The following is a 22,232-nucleotide window of genomic DNA, read 5'->3' on the forward strand; positions in this document are numbered from 1 at the left end:
TTATTTCTGCACACATGGGGATTAAACCACCCCTTGACAGCTTCCCCAGTAATGACAGCTGGTTTACGTTGTTGGGCTCAGTTACAATTAAAATCAAAATCACCCCAAACGTCATGGCCTAACTCCACACCGCTAACTATACTACAAATTGCAATTCCAGGGCTGGATGTCTCTAATTGGATGTCTCAGGGCTTCACAAAGGTCTCACAACTATATTGCATAGACTCTATACGGACATTTGAAGACCTACAAAACTCATTTCACCTCTCCTCCAAAGATTTTTTTAAATTTTTACAGATTAGACATTATTTACATGTCAGGGCTTCTAGTGACTGGTGTTTTAATCCAGAATGATACCAAACTTTAGGATTAAGACAGACAGGACTGAAAATATACTATAACCTTTTGAATTCCCCGCTTAAACTGTCATTCTACACTCCATTTAAGAAATGGCAGACCGACTTAGGCTTAACCATTTCAGACACTGACTGGAAAAAATCATTTCGATGTATCAGGAAAGCTCTGCCTTGCGCTTCTCATCTAGAAGTGGCGCTAAAACCCAGACTTAGGTGGTATCTTTCTCCTGATAGATTACGTCACATGTACCCTGATGCGTCACCACTGTGCTGGAGAAATTGTGGGGCCAAGGGTACTTTACTACACATCCTATGGGTATGCCCCTGCATCCATACATTCTGGAAAGAGGTAGAACTCATGGTTAGCACTATACTTGGGCCTCACTTCTCCCTTACACCTGCCATGGCTCTTCTGCTTATAGGCATCCACCAGCTCCCACATGCCACTAGGTTTATTGTTTGTAAGATTCTCATCTCTGCTAAACTAGTATTAACTAGATACTGGAAATCACACTCCACGCCTACTTTAGAGGAACTTCTTGTTCTCCTTCACCAGTCGTACCTCAGTGAGAGAGCTATAGCATACAATTCTGGCAACCTGGGCAATTGCACAAAACTATGGCATTCATGGCCGGTCCCGGGCTATATACCACGTAATTTGTGACTGATGTCTATATCTCTGATACATATATGCATGTTCTCAAGTACCAATGTTTTCGTGATTCCCTGTTTACTTTCCCCTATTCCTTATTTTGAAGTTATGTTATGAGACTTTATTACTCTGTAATTTGCCTTCGATTATGACAATATACCGCTTTTAGTTACTCTCCGCATTATCTGAAGAGAACAGCACAGATTGGCTATGTATATCTTATCTTATTGTGTTCACTGTTATCCTATGCTAAGTACTCTTCAAAGCTGCATCTACTCTTTTTGTAAAAGCGGATTGTTGTTGATCCTTGCATGTTCTTTATATTTCAAAATTTTAATAAAAATTAAGGATTAAGGAGATTACATGAAAAGGAGGTTTGTTACAGTGTGCCACCCCAGTATTAAGGAGTATTAAGGAGATTACATAAGGAGGAGGTTTGTTACAGTGTCACCCCAGTAATAAGCATGGGAAAGCGTGATAACATACATGTTGACAGCCATATTGCTTGTCAATTAGCGTTACTACATAGTAGAGGCCTGCATTGGGATTGGAATACTGCAGGACCCAACCCAAAATGTGCGGCCGGTCAGAAACCTGCTGTGGGCGGGCGGTCAGGCCCAAATCCCGCACCACCTCAATATAAGTCTGACTCAGTGACTGTCTCACAGTGCTCCTCCCAGTCCTGTCTCCTACCCATGCCGCCACTGCACCGCCATTTTTTGGGGCGCTCAGCCTGCCCTGGAGGATTGTTTACTCTGTACTCCATCTTCTGCCACTGGCCTGGTAGGTCAGAGCTGCCACCAATGTTACTCACAATTCACACACAGTGCGCTGATATAAGATGATTTTTCTGGTATATGATAGGTACGCTTAAAAGAAAAAAAAAAAAAAAGTTTTTTTCACTGAAGTACCCCTTTTAAATGCGATTCCAGCATAGTATCTTTTTACACTGTTCACCATTTACCATAGCCAAATTACTTTTTTGACCATCATTACAGGTTCAGGGATATGTAATAAATGTTTACTTTTTATGATCAAATAATTGTTATTTATATATATATATATATATCAATGAGTCCTTGCAAATAGAGTCCTGCACTTGGCACCACACTAGCAGATGATGGCCAGCACCAGGGGCCTAAGGAAGCGCCAACAGGCGTGAAACAGCCGTCGTTGTCCAGATGAGACGTCTTTGCTGCTCTGCACGTTGCACTTTGGGCATGCCGCTGTAAAAATTTGGTACAAGATACTTTCTGAAATAAAAGCTGCATGAAGATCTACCTGGGTGCTGGGGCTGGTGGTGACATAACAAAACCCCCCTCACTTTGTCAGCACTACCAAGGGTTAAATGGTCATAATCTGACTTTTCTCTGATACTGGCTGTCAATCCCATCCGTCTTCCTGCGGGTGATCCTGTGGATACAGCTTCTGAGCCTTGCACAATCGCCATTGCGCACATTAACCTCAGGGTGAGTTAATGGGGACCCTTCCTGCAATGTACAATGACCCTTTCACTTTTTTCACTTGCTGTTCTGTTGAGGTCTTTTGAACCTATTCATTTTTGCAAATGTATTAAAAAGGAAAAAGTGAAAAAGGATCTTTTTGACTGCATGTACTTGAAAGGTAAAAGGGGTCTATAAAATTAGAAAGGTTTTACTGTAAAACCTATGTGTTCATTGGCCACTGTATTTGAGAGTGGTTCCGTCTGCATGTAACAGCTGCAATGTGGGAAAGCACAGTTATATTACGGCCTTTACAAGATGGAATTTTTGAGCGGAAAAATCCCACTTGAAAAAAACCATTGCAATACAGTACCATTGTTTTCAATGGGATTCTGCTACAGAAAACATCTGCTTCAGAAATTCAGATTTCTGGCTCCGAAGAAACAATAGACATGTGAATTCTTTCTGCGGAAACCATTCAGAAATGCATTGCCGCCTATATGGAATATACATTTCCGAGCGGTCCTAGTGCCAGCATGTTCTGCTGATGCTCACTCTATGCGGAATGCCCTGAAATTTTCAAACAATCCGCAAAAAAATCTGCTGTGTGAACATAGCTTTAAAGGGGTACTCCAGTGGAAAACAATTCTTTTTCATATCAACTGGCTCCAGGAAGTTAAACAGATTTGTAAATGACTTCAATTAAAAAATCCAAATCCTTCCAGTAGTTATCAGCTGCTGTATGCTCCAGAGGAAGTTGAGTAGTTATTTTCTGTCTTACAGCAGTGCTCTCTGCTGACACCTCTGTCTGTGTCAGGAACTGTTCAGAGCAGGAGCAAATCCCCATAGTAAACCTCTCCTGCTCCGGACAGTTCCTGATATGGACAGAGGTGTCAGCAGAGAGCACTGTGGTCAGACAGAAAAGAACAACTCAACCTCCTCTGTAGTATACAACAGTTGATAAATACTGGAGGGATTAAAACATTTTTATTAGAAGTAATTTACAAATCTGTATAACTTTCTGGCACCAGTTGATTTGGAAAAAAATAGTTTTTCGCTGGAGTACCCCTTTAAAGTACACAGGGTTTATTTGTAGCATGCAACCATGAAGATGCATAGATTTGCATATGAGCAGAAGACACAAAACAATAAGAATTTGATAATAAACGCCATTTGTACAAAAAGCTTTATTTTTTTATATTAGACGCTTTAGAACAATCATTATATTACATTCAAATCTTAAAACCTATGTTTAGATTTTGATAATACAAATAATATTTTACAACTAGTAAAACCTGATGGAAAAGATTGTGAAAGAATATGACAAGTACACTGATGCAGATCAAGATCCAGCGTTGATAGCCTAAGTGCATCTCATTCTCAAGGGATGAAGGTTTTTTCTACACATAAGATGCCTAGGACGTCATTCACATATGAATGGTGAATTTGTTCCCTCTAACTCGAGCTTACATAAAAGACTCTATAAGAATGCTACTTTGAGTAGGTGGTCTCTCCTTCCTCTCTCTGTCTTTAGAAACAGATTTCGTGAAGGTCATTAAGGCCAAAGTGAATAACAATGAATAATTGAAATCTTGTCTCCGCAATCCCTGTACCAGTGAACCTGACACTGAACTTTTCATTATAGAAAGCTGAGTGACTGCCAGGACCCACATCAGTCAACAGCGGGATGAGGATTTCCTTTCTACTGCCATGGCTGTATATAGAAACACACTTACTGGAATGTAGGGAAGAAATGAGTTCAGAGTGGGCTACATATTGTTATCAAAAAGGTGAGGGCATGAATTATTCTGCCCTGTAACACTGCAGGCCCTGCATAGTTTAACTTTTTAATATTGCATGAATGGCTTTTGATTAACTGGAAGGTTTTAGAGAAAGCCGGCCTGTGGCCAAAATCTAAATGTTACATAATCTTGGTTGTATTTGCAAAACTGCCCTGTAACACTGGATAGATCTGTCTGTTTTTCCTTTGTCTGTCTGTCTGTCTATCTACCTACCCCAAAAAAATTGAAAAACTGCAGCACACAAAGCGTCTTCAGTGCAAAAAAAAGTGCTATTTATTCCATCTTCAGCAAGAGATAAAAAAAAAGTGCAACATTTCGGTAGTCTCACACCACCATGCCTGAAGATGATGGTGTGAGACTACCGAAACGTTGCACTTTTTTTTATCTCTTGCTGAAGATGGAATAAATAGCACTTTTTTTTGCACTGAAGACACTGTGTGTGTTGCAGTTTTTTCTATTTTATTGAAGTTGGGGTCCGTAACCAAGCCTCCTATGACTGTGTGCTCCTGTATATCTTTTATTGCTACCTGGCAGATGTGCTGCTTCTTTGGAACTCTATCTACCTATCTATCTATCTATCTCCTATCTATCTGTGTCATATCTATCTATCTATCTCATATATATATCTCTCATATCTATCTATCTATCTCATATCTATCTATCTCATATCTATCTATCTCATATCAATCTATCTACCTACCTATCTCATATCTATCTATCTACCTACCTATCTCATATCTATCTATCTATCTCCTATCTATCTATCTATCTATCTATCTATCTCCTATCTATCTATCTATCTCCTATCTATCTGTCTCATATCTATCTATCTATCTCATATATATCTCTCATATCTATCTATCTATCTATCTATCTCATATCTATCTCATATCTATCTATCTATCTCATATCTATCTATCTCATATCTATCTATCTACCTACCTACCTATCTCATATCTATCTATCTATCTCATATCTATCTATCTATCTCCTATCTATCTATCTATCTCCTATCTATCTGTCTCATATCTATCTATCTATCTATCTCATATATATATCTCATATCTATCTATCTATCTATCTCATATCTATCTGTATCATATCTATCTATCTATCTATCTCATATATATCTATCTCATATCTATCTATCTATCTATCACATATCTATCTATCTCATATCTATCTATATCATATCTATCTATCTCATATCTATCTATCTCCTATATATCTCTCATATCTATCTATCTATCTCCTATCTATCTATCTATCTATCTATCTCATATCTATCTGTCTCATATCTATCTATCTCATATCTATCTGTCTCATATCTATCTATCTATCTCATATCTATCTGTCTCATATCTATCTATCTATCTATCTCATATATATCTCTCATATCTATCTATCTATCTATCTATCTATCTATCTCATATATATCTCTCATATCTATCTATCTATCTCATATCTATCTATCTCATATCTATCTATCTCATATCTATCTATCTATCTCATATCTATCTATCTATCTCATATCTATCTCTCTCATATCTATCCATCTCATATCTATCTATCTACCTACCTATCTCATATCTATCTATCTATCTCATATCTATCTAACTACCTATCTCATATCTATCTATCTAACTACCTATCTCATATCTATCTACCTATCTATCTTATCTATCTATCTATCTACCTATCTATCTTGTCTATCTATCTCATATATATCTCTCATATCTCTCTATCTCATATCTATCTATCTCATATCTATCTATCTCATATCTATCCATCTCATATCTATCCATCTCATATCTATCCATCTCATATCTATCTATCTCATATCTATCTATCTCATATCTATCCATCTCATATCTATCTATCTACCTACCTATCTCATATCTATCTATCTATCTATCTATCTATCTCATATCTATCTAACTACCTATCTCATATCTATCTATCTAACTACCTATCTCATATCTATCTACCTATCTATCTTATCTATCTATCTATCTACCTATCTATCTTATCTATCTATCTAGGATAAATGCAGCACACAAACGGATCCAGATGAAAGCAGAGGTGATTTATTCCATGGTGATACAACACAATGTTTCTATAGCTTTACACTACCTTTCTCAAGTGCCTATCTAGTATCTATCTATCTGTCTGTCTAAATAAATAGATAAATACATGTATTACCCAGTGGAAATGCTATGCAGGCTGCCAATAAAATTCTGTCTTTCAAGCCCAAACCATGGATGTTGCTGGTAGCATGTGCAGGGGCTACAAAGGCCGTTCTGATGCATGTGTTATGTCAGATAATGGAAGAATTTAAAAAACAATAAAACAAAAACACCACACATGCGAAGGTTGGGTTCTTTAAGTACACACAAACCTTTATCTGTTTGAACATCTGCTGCAATAGAAGTTTGCCAATTGTGAGGATGGTAATAATACTTACTTTCCAAGGTCTCTAGATCTTTTTCCCTTGTCAATGTTTTGCTTTGAGGCGCTCAGACAACCAGCTGTGATAGGTAGTTGGTCTTATCATCTAAGCCTGATTCATAATACCATCAGTCAAACAGCTCGTGTATCAGGAAAATGGAATTGTTCACGGGTGGCATTAAAATATTTCGTATTGATGGGATTATTATGGTATCAATCACCACCCCCGTTATTTCATGCAGATCAGCAGTCACAGCGAGAAATGACATTACAAACATAATTTAATTATTTTCATATGCATCCCTTCAATTTCGTTCAAATCCTTACTGTAATAGAAGATAATTCTTCCATTTAACAATAATACAGCAAATAAAGCAGGTGTCAAGCAATAACACTTTTATGAATAAACATAATAAGTAACAATGTACAGGGTTGGCCATTTATATGGATACACCTTAATAAAATGGGAATGGTTGGGGATATTAACTTCCTGTTTGTGGTACGTTAGTATATGTGAGGGGGGAAACTTTTCAGGATGTGTGGTGACCATGGCGGCCATTTTGAAGTCGGCCATTTTGAATCCAACTTTTGTTTTTTCAATAGGAAGAGGGTCATGTGACACATCAAACTTATTGGGAATTTCACAAGAAAAACTATCATGTGCTTGGTTTTAATGTAACTTTATTCTTCCATGAGTTATTTACAAGTTTCTGACCACTTATAAAATGTGTTCAATGTGCTGCCCATTGTGTTGGATTGTCAATGCAACCCTCTTCTCCCACTCTTCACACACTGATAGCAACACCGCAGGAGAAATGCTAGCACAGGCTTCCAGTATCCGTAGTTTCAGGTGCTGCAGAATGGGCAAAACAAAATTTGGAACAGGACCCTCAGTTTACGCAGAAGATTTTGTTCAGTGATGAGGCAAACTTTTATGTGAATGGTGAAGTTAACAAACAAAACCACCACTATTGGTCTGACACTAACTCACATTGGATAGATCCCTCCAAGACTCTTGGAACACAAAAATTGATGGTATGGTGTGGTATATGGGATACAAAGATAGTGGGGCCATTCTTCATCAATGGAAACCTCAAGGCCATTGGATATGTGAAATTGCTACATGATGATGTGTTTCCCTCTTTATGCACTGAAGCTGGCACGTTCCCTGAGTTTTTCCAGCAAGATGGTGCCCCACCACATTATGGGTGTCAGGTCCGAGCATTCCTAGATGAACAGTTTCCTGGAAAGTGGATTGGTCGTCGTGGGCCAGTTGAATGATCCCCAAGGTCTCCCGATCTGACCCCCTTAGACTTTTATCTTTGGGGTCATCTGAAGGCAATTGTCTATCCTGTGAAGATACGAGATGTGCAGCACCTGAAATTACGGATACTGGAAGCCTGTGCTAGCATTTCTCCTGCGGTGTTGCTATCAGTGTGTGAAGAGCGGGAGAAGAGGGTTGCATTGACAATCCAACACAATGGGCAGCACATTGAACACATTTTATAAGTGGTCAGAAACTTGTAAATAACTCATGAAAGAATAAAATTATGTTAAAACCAAGGACATCATTGTTTTTCTTGTGAAATTCCCAATAAGTTTGATGTGTCACATGACCCTCTTCCTATTGAAAAGACAAAAGTTGGATTCAAAATGGCCGATTTCAAAATGGCCGCCATGGTCACCACACATCTTGAAAAGTTTCTCCCCTCACATATACTAATGTGCCACAAACAGGAAGTTAATATCACCAACCACTCCCATTTTATTAAGGTGTATCTATAAAAATGGCCCACCCTGTAGTTTAGTATATTAATCTAAATAAATGAGCGACAGGTTCTGTATATGATTTATATCTACATATTAAATATTTGAAGCAAAAATTGTTTAGCGTATGCAATAACTAAATGCCTGTTTTCATACAATATATCTATGTAATTGGTCCAATTAATCAAAATATGTAGTATCCACATATAAACCTACAAAGAATGACTCTACCATAAGTTACTATAAAAATATATCAATCTCTTTATTAATTTACATAATTCTTACATATAGTTATAAAAATACATATGAGATGGAGTGGACACTGACTTGAGGAATAGATTGGGGGCATTCCAGTAGTATAATAATGATATATATATAATACCCAGGTACAAGAAGGGTACATGTCAAAACCATGGCCTTTTTAAGTTCATACCATGCATACAAGACAATAAATGTCTTCCTATGATTTAAGTACGTAAGACATAATATACAGTATCTCACATAAGTGAGCCCACCTCTCACATTTTTGTAAATATTTAATTGTATCTTTTCAAGTGACAACACTGAAGAAATGACTCTCTGCTACAGTGTAGGAGTGCACAACCTTTATAACATGTATATAATGTTGTGTTCCCTCAAAATAACTCAACACACAGCCATTAATGTCTAAACCTTGGAAACAAACGTGTGTACACCCCTAAATGGAAATGTCTAAACTGGGCCCAAAGTGTCAATATTTTGTGTGACCACCATTATTTTCAGCATTGCCTTAAGCCTCTTAGGCATGAAGTTCACCAGAGCTTCACAGGTTGCCATTGAGTCCTCTATTACTCCTCCATGACCACATCATGGAGATGTTGGATGTTAGAGACCTTGCGCTCCCCCACCTTCCATTTGAGGATGCCCCACAGATGCTGAATAGGGTTTAGGTCTGGAGACATGCTTGGCCAATCCATCACCTTTACATTTAGCTTCTCTACTTAGTCAGTGGTTGTCTTGGAGTTGTGTTTGGGGTCATTAATATGCTGGAATTCTGCCCTGTGGCCCAGTCTCAAAGGGATTGGCAATGGAAGGGTAGTTGTTGGCATTCATGGGTCCCTCAATGAACTGTAGCTTCCCAGTGCCAGCAGCATTCATGCAGACCCAGACCATGACACTCCCACCACCATACTTGACTGTAGACAGGACATACTCTTTGTACTCCTCACTTGGTTGCTGCCACACACTTGACACCATCTGAACCAAATAAGTTTATCTGGATCTTGATGAGACCGCAGGACATGTTTCCAGTAATGTATGTCCTTAGTCTGCTTGTCTTCAGCAAACTGTTTGTGGGATTCTTGCGCTTCATGTAGAAGAGGATTCCTTCTAGTACAACAGCCAGGCAGACCTATGTGATGCAGTGTGTGGCATATGGGCTGATCCCCCCCCCCCCCCCCCCCACCCCTCCGTTCTATATTTTGTTGCATTGTGACCAAAGGCTTACATTCTGTGTGTGGATAAACAGCAGCATACTTTAGAGGGATATGTTAGTGGTCTACATTAGGGTTTACTCATGACCTATATCTCTGACACATAAGAGAAACATAGTGTGCACATACTATGGGGGAGATTGATCATTGCTTTTAGAGCATTTTTTTTTTGCCTATGTTTTGGCGCAGTTCAGGTGCAAGCAGCATATTTAGCGACTTTTATGTGCCTTTTGATATAGACAGTTTTACTCTTTTTGCCTACCCTTTTTCTTTTTGACCATGAAGTGGTCACATATTTATCATTTGCGACTTTTGTACTTTTTTAGGCGCTAAGCTACCTTCCACAGTTCAACCTTTAACCTCTTGTGGACGACAGCGTCCCACTCCCCTTCTATGGCACACGCTCAGGAGCTGAGTGCGGGTCATAGCTGTGTGGTCCTGGTGGCTATCTGCCACCAGGACCCATCTCTAATGCCAGACACCACCGATCGCAGTGATGCCCGGCTTTAACCCCTTAGACACCAAAATCTAATTTGATTGTAGCATCTAAAATGCAAGTAAAAATGTCACGGCAGCTCTGTGAAAGTAAATAAAAACACCTACCCTGCCAAATTCAGGACCCGGGAAAGTGTCTACTTCCCTCCCTCACAAGTGTCTAGAAAAAGTGTATGTGGTAGAGCTTTTCCCACCACAGCAGAGCTGCGCAAAATTCATCATCCTGTTGCACCTTCTTGATAAATAAGAACCACGCTAGTCAACCCCCCACCCAAATAAACGTGGGGAAATGGCTCTACCGTAGGCATTCTTTGATAAATCTGGGCCATAGTCTTAGATTGTTATTAACTATTCCAAGAACTGGCAGCAAATTATATCTGGAGCTTTAAAGAGAAAAGTAAAGCACAAATTGGGGGAGATTTATCAAAACCTGTGCAGAGGAAAACTTGCCCAGTTGCCCATAGCAACCAATCAGATCGCTTCTTTCATTTTTCACAGGCTTTCATAAAAATGAAAGCAGCGAGCTGATTGGTTGCTATGGGCAACTGGGCAAGTTTTCCTCAGCACAGGTTTTGATAAATCTCCCCTAAAGTTATTACTTGTTAATGTGCAGAATCACTGCCAAAGGTGAGCTAAAGGTAAGTTTGAAAGCATAAACTTAGTTTTGTCCTAGATAAATATGACTGGATGATATTAATGAAGTATATAATCTTATATCCCATCTGACAAAGCTGGATAAAGTGTGCAAACCCATTTCCAGTGCCATGGTAATTCTGTTTCTGGAAATATTACACACTGCTGCACTCTAAACTGACCCCAGAATTTGTGGATGTCTCTCTATAGTTTCAATGGCGTGCCCATTTAGAAATAGTAAAAATAATTTCAGTCCTGTTAATTAGGTAGTTTGGGAATTCTAGTAGTACTATTAACCGTAAAAGTATTTCCCAAGACTGGACACATAAGCAGACACGACCAATTATGAGACCACTCTGCTTAACCAGTAAAGTCTCCGGTGGGTTCACCTTTGCCTGTAATGTTCTTCCAATAATTCGGAGTTACTCATAATCCAGCACCTTTTAGGACCCCTTCATATAAGATTCGATTTTACAGTATATAATATAGGAGCTGAAAGCAATATGAATTGTTATAAAAGTTAAATGTTATAATATATCTATCTATATATATATATATATATATATATATATATATATATGACAATAATATGACACTTCAAAAGATACTACTGACATTTGATAAATACCTACAAATCTACATTTGATTTACATAGACATTTATTTTCAGTCCAGAAATAGTGCCATCTGTTGGTTTCATGTGAGATTCGTGTGAGAGGGAGTACAGAGATGAATAGTATGAACTAACTAATGGAAAGAAAAACAGGTGGATGTAATATATTACCTGCATGCCTATTCATCAGTATGTAGAAGTATACTATGCCCATATCTCAGAATTTTTGAGCCAAATTTGTATTCCGTGAAACTGGTACTTGGGATTGTGATGGATTATGACCTTACCATCTGACCCTGATATGGGAATTGTCTGGTATTGTTGCTCAGCTTCATTTCAATAAATGGATTTAAGCTGCAATACCACACACAACCATCGTACAGGTGTGGCGCTGTTTTGGAAACAAGAGGGCAAGTTTTTCTAATCTTGTACAACCTAAACAGCATATGAGGTCACTGCCCACCAGTGAGGTATGAGTGGTTACCATAGACTAGTAACCTCCAACTTGTGCTTTTCCAGCATCTGCAAACTACAACACCTAGTATGTCATGACAGTCTATAGAAAAGACATAAAAAGAATCCGATGTATAGTAATAAACCACATAGTATAATCCATCAGTGTCCAGGTTACTATAGGATAAGCAATAGCACCTGGTGACCCAGATTTAGATAGAAGCATCCTGAATGAATATTTTTGCTGTGGTTCTCGAGAACCTCAGAAGACGGTAGGCACTAAGAGGGTTAAATGAGGCAGGGCTTAGGATCTGGGGACAGGATCCATGCTGGAGAAGCAGGCAGGGTAAAGTATGCTCTGATGATTTCTCAGGCTGATGGAACTGCATTAAATCCTTCCTCTGTCTTTTCCAGGATTAATTTGTGGTGTCACATCAATCTGCTCTATGACAGCACATCACTGAAACTGGAACTCTTGGCGAATATGACCCTGTGGGCTCATTGCCTTCTTCTGCTCATTACGGTGTGTTCTCTAAACTCTGGTGAGTAACCTGGAATTGTTATACTTGTTTCTGGTAGTGTACCCCTCTACCCAGGCAGCCATGGGTGTTCAGCTGAAACTTTAATTCTGTCCATATAAAATGACATACGCATTATCTGTGTAAAGCTGGGCTATGTAGACATGACCAGTCTGCTTTTATATATATATATATATATATACATACAGGGTGCTCATCGGTCATGTACAATATACAGTCAATGATAGCAATAATATTTCCTATGGAAAAATATTTTATTTCTCATTGTGTATATAGCAGCCACATATTCTGCTTTAAATACACACAAAAACGTTTTAAACAAGAAAACGATCATTTTAGTAACATGCACAGTGCTTATCACTGATGCTGGGATATTACAGTCAGATCAGTGAGAATATCTGGAGAATACAAGACATCAATATTTCAGATAATGTGTCAGAAGATAATTGAAATATTGATGTAAAAATTCCCTTGAAATACCAAGATGTGATTAAATGTCATTCCATTCTATATTGTCTACACGCTGTATAAAGTAGACTACGGAACATAGTGTATACTGGAGGATGGCCATATGCAGGATGACTACAGGACACATTCATCACAACTATAAGATGAATACTTCTGATGGCTACGCCTCAATCATATTTTGTAGGGCACACAAACAGCTGTGCTATTGGACTAACACAACTTCTATTCTGTCCTTGGTCCTATTATAACACAAGCAATGCTAGGGCTACCGTGCAAATGACAGATCAGATAGAACAATGCTACCATTATGTGATCCATAACTTGGCATATCTGAATAATATGTAAATTTGTCAAACTGAATACGCTCTTCTGTTATAATGGGATTAACTCTGAATAACCAGTCTTTCTTTTTTATCATATAGGGAAAATATACTGTAAGGAGAGTTGTTCTCCTACCATCACTGTGGATTTGGGGTTGGGGGTAGAATGGTGGCAACAAATCCAGCCCCTGAGCGGTTTATAATTGTGTCAAAATGATGTCACTGTATCAGTAGATTAGGTCACTAAAGCCTGCCCCTTTTACACACAAGATCTGAAGAGTTTGGACAGGAAGAGGAAGCTGCATGTGAGCAGCACGATTGGGGCTCAGTGTCAATGGGGCGGTCTCTCGCAGCTTCTCCCCTCCCCGCAGGCCTTGAGTGATACATCTTTCCTTACTTGCGTATAGGAACCAAAAAACCACAGGAAAAAAAAAACTAAAAAAGTGTGATTTAAATTATGTTTCATTAAGTGAGCATTTTACAAGTATCATTGAAAGCAGCACCTTATCTAGATGTGGTTTTTCTGTATTATTGTGGTTCATTTTCATATCAGTGTAGTTCTCCGGAGTGTATACAGGCTATTTAAGATGTTGTGACCTGTTTACAACTGTAGTGACTACTAGGAATGATGTTGTGGGTTATGATGAGGATAGTGGTCCCTGATGTTTACGTCTGGTAACTGAGTTGTTCCCTCTGTGAACCACAACCTTTTTTTTCTCTCCAAAGAAAGCTGTTCACGCATGCAAAGCCCAGGAACGAGACCTCTGAAGCCAAGGTTATGGTAAACAACATGTAACTTTAACTCCTTTCAAAATTCCAGAAAATACACAATCTCTTAAAATGCTACTTTTGACAGTACAGCTTACGAATCAGGATAACAAGAATTTAGTCACCATCACTTGAAATAAGGCTTTTGTAGCAGCTTAGATAAATGTAAGAAATCTTGAGGTGCATTAGCACCTAGTTCGTGAATTTGTCTAATGCAGATGTATGCTGATCTTAAAGTCGTCTTGGCTACAATGGTGTGTGATGGTGGTGTATGGTATGTCAATAACAACTTACAATTCGTGACGCCAGGGTAGTGTTGACCTCCATGCTCTAAGGTTTAGATAGTTCTCCTAAACCAAGTGCTGGGGATAATGACCATAGGGTTATGGAAAACTATCTTTTACTGAGACAGGAATGATGGTAATATCCCTTACAGTACAGATCAGAGCAGGGGAGATGCAGAGTAACCCATGGAAGACTTTTGACTTGCTTGGACTTGTAGTGGGTTTACTTCTTACCCTTGACTCAACCGACTCGGTATTGAAGACTTTAAACTTTGGACTTTAGACTTTTAGCTGGAGACAACTAACTAGGGTTCTGCAACATGTACATTTGAAGCTACACAACCAGGGTATGAATTAGACCTTGGGACTCCAGCTGCCAGAGTCTTTCTACTGACGTTTTCCCCTTACTAGCACTGTGTGGCCCGTCAATTCACCATCTCCTGTTCCCAACAGCTAGGAATTACCAACTCCTCCTGTGCAAGGAACACCTTCAGAATGCCATTGTCACAGAAAAGTTTTCTTTAGGCCTCCTCTGGATCACCCCAGCACTCCTTCCCACTTCTCTCCCCATTGTACCTCAGCTCTTAACTGACTAGCTCACCCCCCTTTACACTATATAAGGATTAGGCTAGGGAGAATCCCATTGGAGCATCAGGATTACATGCTTTACTCTGCATGACTTCCCTTAAAGATACAGTAACACTGATAATCATGTGCATCTGTGGTGACATGGGGTGCAAGGAATACCTGATCACTTTGTGACATTGGGGCTCCATTAGTCTATGCACGGTCTGAGGTAGAGACAGCTTCTCTTGGGCCAGACATGGGGAAAAAAGAAACACACTGACAGGTTACGGATAACTGCCTTTTACTGAGCAGGATGCAAATGTTATTACACGCCAACAGTATGGTGCAGAGTGTAGAGGATGCCATTTGGGAGCCCTGTTGCCTCGCTGGGACTTATGGTGCTTTTCACCCGCTTGATTAATAATGACTTGATATGAAACTAAAGATTCTCCAGGCCAGCTATGGTTCTGACAAGGTCCAATTGATTTCTCCCCCGGGGCTTGACTTTCCACTGTACGTGGGATCACTTGCAGAATGACTGGATAGGATTTGAGAAGAGATTTGTTCTTGAACTTCCCTCAGAGCTTCTCCACACACCACTTCACTTCTTTACCACACTTGAGCTCAGCTTAGACTGGGGTAACTCCTCCCCCACTACACTATATAGGTCACAATTTAGAGGTTCCCATTGGGCAGGCAGGGTCACATGGATTACACTGCTCCTCTGCTCTTACATAAATAACATATTTTACAGTGCATATTAGAAACATAATACAATATATGATAAAGGGCTAGAACAACAGAAATACAACAGACAGTCACTGAGTGGGCCCAACACCTGTGTTGCAGGTCTGCCCTGAGGAGATCCGCAGCCCACAGGACAGCCTTTGGCACTGGGACACCACACATACACAAAATCACAAGATAACAAAATACCATATACCCTTGAGTAGTGGGCCCAGAATAGTGATACTGGAAGTGCCTGAGGCAATGTTTACCTGACAGGACAATATCCTGTACTGGGTCACCCAGTCCAAATTGCTGGAAAAACCTGGACAGGTATCACGGATGTGTAGCCTTAGTATAAATGTATGGTTAGGGTGCGTGCTCCGTGATCTTTCTTTGTTTCAAGGTACATATGGTTTATCTGCTTCTGAATGTAAAACCACCACAAGTCAACTATATAGGGAGGGAGAGTACACTCACTGTCTGCAGCAATTCTGATATTTACCCTGTGAGTGCTCGACGAGCTATACCAGAGTTCCTTGTCTAAAAGTTCAGCTCTATCATTTTTCAGCTCTATCCTTTCCTGAAATAAATTCCTCTTGGGGCTGAAATGTAGACTGTATGCTAGCAGTGAGACTGGAACTAGACTCAGGAACAACTTGGTAGCAAACTAGACTGGTGACATTTAGCCTATGTATGAGGAATGCCTAACTTTTGCATTACCTATGTTCACTAGACTTTGGTTTCCTCAGGAATAGCAGGTCTGGGGCCATTGGCAAAAGCCAAGCCTTGGCTAACTAGAACTGGTTTAGGTCCTCCTCTAACCCCAGGAGAGGAGGGCAGTACTTATTAGCTGCTGAATACTACAGGGGAAATTCTTTTCTTTTTGGAACACAGTGCTCTCTGCTGACATCACGAGCACAGTGCTCTCTGCTGATATCTCTGTCCATTTTAAGAACTGTGCAGAGCAGCATATGTTTGCTATGGGGATTTTCTCCTACTCTGGACAGTTCTTAAAATGGACAGAGAAGTCAGCAGAGAGCACTGTGCTCCTGATTCAGCAGAGAGCTCTGTGTTCTAAAAAGAAAATAATTTCTGTAGTATTCAGCAGCTAATAAATACTGGAAGGATTAAGATTTTTTTAATAGAAGTAATTTACAAATCTGTTTAACTTTCTGGCACCAGTTGATTTAAAAAAAAAAAAGTTTCCCACGGGAGTACCCTTTTAAAATATAACAAAAAATTTGCCATCATGCAGCCTGGTATATAGTAAAATCAAAGTTATAGGGGTCAAATTTACTCTTACAAATTTAGTACAAAAAGCTAAAATTTTTCCAAAGTAGTAAAACAAAACAAAACTTTTATAAATTCGGTATCATTTTAATTGTTGGGACCTACATAATAAAGATAATGGGGAGATTTATCAAATCCTGTGTAGAGGAAGAGTGGTGCAGTTGCCTATAATGCCTGTAAGGACAAATGGATTTTTCATTTTTTTTTTACTTTAGTTTTTAATTGCACTTTTTGGTAAAAAAAAAGACACAAACAAAAACATTGGGTGAGATAGATCAAATCCTGTGTAGAGGAAGAGTGGTGCAGTTGCCTATAGCAACCAATCAGATCTCTGCTTACATTTTTCACATGCCTCTTTTATAAAAGAAAGCAGCAATCTGGTTGCTATGGGCAACTGCACCACTCTTCCTCTACACAGGTTTTGATATATCTCACCGAATGTTTTAGTTTGATCCATTTGTCCTTAAAGGGGTATTTCTGGCAAAAACATCTTATCCCCTATCCAAAGGCCGCGACGCACCCTCCCATAAACATGAATGAAGGGGGCGTGGTGTGACATCACGAGGAGGCGTGGCGTTACATCACGTTTCCAGTCCCGGAAACCCAGAGGTTTCCGAGCCTGGAGACGCAGCACCGCATAGAATGCAGGTGCTGCAGGGAGATCACGGAGGGTCCCAGCAGCGGCCCCCCCAACGATCAGACATCTTATAACCTATCCTCCGCCCCCGTGTGACATCACGCTCCGCCCCTCAATGCAAGCCTATGGGAGGGGGCGTGATAGCTGTCACGCCCCCTCCCATAGACTTGCATTGAGGGGCAGAGCGTGACATCACACGGGGGCGGAGGCGTGACATCACACATGCTCCGGGGACTGATTACAAACGGGGTGTCACGTGCAAGATCACGGGGGTCCCCAGCGGCGGGACTCCGGCGATCAGGCATCTTGTCCCCTATCCTTTGGATAGGGGATAAGATGTCTAAGTACCGGAGTACCCCTTTAATTATAAAATTGGAAAAAGGGACAATTTACATTTTTATTGGGGGAGGGGATTTTTCAAGTTTTTTTTAACCTTTTTTTGATACTTTTTTTAACTTTTATTTTTATACTTTAATAGTCCCGATAGGGGTCTATTTATAGCAATCACTTGATTGCTAATACTGTTCAGTGCTATGCATAGGGAATAGCACTGATCAGTTTTATCGGTCATCTTCTGTTCTGGTCTGCTCTCTCAGACCAGAGCAGAAGACTGCTGGAGACGGACGGAGGCAGATGAGGGAACTTCCATCCAGCATTATGGATGATCAGATCCCCGTGGCAGCGCTGCGTGCAATCCGATCATCCATTTTAGTGACCTCACTGCCACAGATGCTGTGACCTATATTGATCACAGCATCTGAGGAGTTAATGGCACACATCAGCACAATCGCTGATGTGCGCCATTACCAGTGGGTCCATGGCTGCTGATAGCAGTCCGATGCTGGCATTCATGTACAGGACGTAAATGTACGTCCTGGTGCGTTAAAGGATTTATAAAAATAATAATCTGATTGGTTGCTATGGACAACTGGTTGACTTTTCCCTCTGCACGGGTTGTGATAAATCTTCCCAAATGTGTAGATATTTAGACACTTACATTTCATATATAGTATAGTATATGCCTCTGCAACATTCTTGCACAAAAATTGTGAAGCTGCAGTCTGATTCTACAGAGAGAGGGCAGAAATGTTGTATGAATGGAACCTTTCTAGTCGCTGTATAAACAGGGCCCTAGAGAACTGTACACAGTTCAGCAGGCAGCCATAATGCTTCTGTTCTGGCCATCATGAAATTACCAGGTGTGAGGTGCTGCAGGGTCTTCTATGACCTTGGAGCGGACACAATGTGTAAAATAATGAAAAAAAAATCATTAACCCCTTCCCGCAAATGGATGTTTATGAACGTCCATTTTTCCTGTGACTTAACGCAAATGGACGTTCATAAACGTCCAATACATTTTCTATCACCATGTCCGTTGGCATGATGAAAAGAAACGTCATCGCAGCTGTTCTGAACAGCTGACCGATGACACTATGCAGCTGGGGACCAATCAGAATGGTCCCCTGCTGCTGATCATTGTCATTAGTCAGTCAGTTAGTGACTGACTAATGACAAGGACTTGCGGGGTTCCGGTTTGATCGGGTCTCTGGTGGCCCGATAGCCCGGAAAATAGGGATGATCGGAGCTGTCAGAGACAGCTCCGACCATCTTGAGGGATAGGAGCGAGGTGGCAGCTGCCACCTCACTCCTATCTCCTGCCATTGGTCGTTAGGACAAACTGACCAATGGCAGGAGGGGGAGGTCAAAGTGGAAATCCCCGCTCTGCCTGCCCCCGGATGTCGGGGAAGAGCCAGGGGAAGATGGCGGAGGGTGCCGGGACCAAAGATCGCGGCGGGAGCGGCGATCGTGGTGGAACCGGCAGCGGGATCGGGACAGGCAGTGGTGTCCAAACTGTAGACCTTCCAGATGTTGCAAAACTACAACTCCCAGCATGCCTAGACAGTCCAGGCATGCTGGGAGTTGTAGTTCTGTAACATCTGGCCTCAGATGTTGCAGAACAACAATTCCCAGCATGCCGGGACAGTCTGGGCATGCTTGGAGTTGAAGTTTTGCAACATCTGGGGGGCTACAGTTTGGACACCACTGCACAGTGGCCTCCAAACTGTGGCCCTCCAGATGTTGCAAAACTACAACTCACAACATGTCTTTCGGCTTGCAAAGTTTGTTACCTAACTCAGTGTTTCGCAACCACTGTGCCTTCAGCTGTGGCAAACTACAACTCCCAGCATGCACTGAAAGACCGTACATGCTGGGAGTTGTAGTTTGGCAACAGCTGGAGGCACACTGGTTGCGAATCACTGAGTTAAGTAACAAACTCTGTGTTTTGCAACCAGTGTGCCTCCAGCTGTTGCATAACTTCAACCCCCAGCATGCACGGACAGCCAAAGGGCATACTGGTAGTGGTAGTTTTGCAACACTTCGGAGCCCTGTCGTATTTCAAGGCAACAGTTTAGGGCCACATGTGGGGTATTTCCGTACTCAGGAGAAATTGCTTAACAAATTTGGCGGGGCTTTTTCTCCTTTTACCCCTTATGAAAAGGTGAAATTGGAGTCAACTCCACCATGTTATTGTAAAAAAAAATTACATTTTTTACACTAACATGCTGGTGTTGTTCCATACTTTTCATTTTCACAAGAGGTAAAAGGAAAAAAATGACCCCCAAAATTTGTACACAATTTACGGTACGGAAATACCCCATATGTGGACGTAAAATGCTCTGCAGGCGCACAACAAGGCTCAGGAATGAGAGCGCACCATGTACAGTTGAGGTGATTTGAACAGAGGTGGCTGATCGTTACAGCGGTTCTGACATAAACACAAAATAAAAAACACCCACAGGTGACCCCATTTTGCAAACTGCACCCCTCACGGAACTTAACAAGGGGTATAGTGAGTCTTAACACCCCATTGGTGTTTGACAAACTTTTGTTAAAGTTGGACGTGAATTTTTTTTATTTTTTCACAAAAATGCTGGTGTCACAAATTTTTCATTTTCACAAGGGGTAATAGGAAAAAAGACCCCCAAAATTTGTAACCCCATTTCTTCTGAGTATATAAATACCCCATATGTGGATGTAAAGTGCTCTGCGTGCTAACTACAGGGCTCAGAAGAGAAGGAGCACCATTGAGCTTTTGGAGAGAGAATGTGTCTGGAATTGAAGGCCATGTGTGTTTACAAAGCCCCCCGTGGTGCCAGAACAGTGGACCGCCCCACATGTGACCCCATTTTGGAAACTACACCCCTCACGGATTGTAATAAGGGGTGCAGTGAGCATTTACACCCCACAGGTGTCTGACAGATTTTTTTGAACAGTCGTCCGTAAAAATGAAAAATTTAATTTTTCATTTGCACAGCCCACTGTTCCAAAGATCTATTAAAGGCCAGTGGGCTGTAAATGCTCACTGCACCCCTTATTACATTCCGTGAGGGGTGTAGTTTCCGAAATAGGGTCACATGTGGGGGGGTCCATTGTTCTGGTAGCACGGGGGCTTTGTAAACGCACATGACGCCCAACCTCCGTTCCAAACAAATTCTCTCTCCAAAATCCCAATGGCGCTCCTTCTCTTTTGAGCATTATAGTTTGCCCGCAGAGCACTTTACATCCATATGGGGTTACAAATTTTGGTTACACATTTTGGGGGGCATTTATTCCTATTACCTCTTGTAAAAATGGTAAGTTTTGGGTGGGAAATACTGCATTTCACATCCGAATTTAATGAAAAGTCGTCAAACACCTGTGGGGTGTTAAGGCTCACTGTACCCCTTGTTACGTTCCTTGAAGGGAGTAGTTTCCAAAATAGTATGTCATGTGCTTTTTTTTTTTTTTTTTTTTTTGCTGTCCTGGCACCATAAGGGCTTCCAAAACGCAACAGGCCCCCCAAAAACTATTTCAGCAAAATTTGCTTCCCAAAAGCTAAATGTGACTCCTTCTCTTCTGAGCATTGTAGTGTGCCAGCAGTGCATTTGACGTCCACACATGGGGTATTTCCATACTCAGAAGAGATGGAGTTACAAATTTTGGGGGGCATTTTCTCCTATTACCCCTTGTAAAAATGTAAAATTTTTTGGGGAAAACAGCATTTTAGTGAAAAAAAAATGTATGTACACATCCAAATTTAACGAAAAGTTGTCCAAAACCTGTGGGGTGTGAAGGTTCACTGTACCCCTTGTTACGTTCCTTGAGGGGGTAGTTTCCAAAATAGTATGCCACGTGTTTTTGTTTTTTTGCTGTTCTGGCACCATAGGGGCTTCCTAAATGTGACATGCCCCCCAAAAACCATTTCAGAAAAACTCACTCTCCAAAATCCCATTGTCACTCCTTCCCTTCTGAGTCCTCTACTGCGCCCGCCGAACACTTCACATCCACATATGAGGCTTTTCCTTTTACCCCCTTGTAAAAATTCAAAAACTGGGTCCACAAGAACATGCGAGTGTAAAAAATGCAGATTTAGAATTTTCTTCTTCACTTTGCTGCTATTCCTGTGAAACACAAAAAGGGTTAAGACACTGAATGTTATTTTGAATACTTTGAGGGG

At 40.6% G+C, this 22,232-nt stretch overlaps 1 protein-coding gene across 4 annotated transcripts in view; it reads left to right on the forward strand.

Moving 5' to 3' along the window:
• Positions 1–10,957: 10,957 nt before the first annotated feature.
• The window catches only part of CHRNB3 (cholinergic receptor nicotinic beta 3 subunit), a 72,749-nt gene continuing 61,474 nt past the window's right edge, over positions 10,958–22,232 (forward strand). For 2 of the 4 annotated variants that reach the window (XM_056568843.1, XM_056568846.1), the window contains exons 1-2: positions 12,457–12,478; positions 12,547–12,674. In XM_056568843.1, the coding sequence (XP_056424818.1) occupies positions 12,459–12,478; positions 12,547–12,674 (148 nt within the window). In that variant the 5' untranslated portion in view covers positions 12,457–12,458. Of the gene's footprint in view, positions 11,073–12,456; positions 12,479–12,500; positions 12,675–22,232 lie in introns of those variants that run through there. The other 2 variants (XM_056568844.1, XM_056568845.1) reach the window with 2 other exon arrangements.

This window comes from Hyla sarda, chromosome 1, assembly GCF_029499605.1.
Source record: "Hyla sarda isolate aHylSar1 chromosome 1, aHylSar1.hap1, whole genome shotgun sequence".
NCBI classification, from domain to species: domain Eukaryota; kingdom Metazoa; phylum Chordata; class Amphibia; order Anura; family Hylidae; genus Hyla; species Hyla sarda.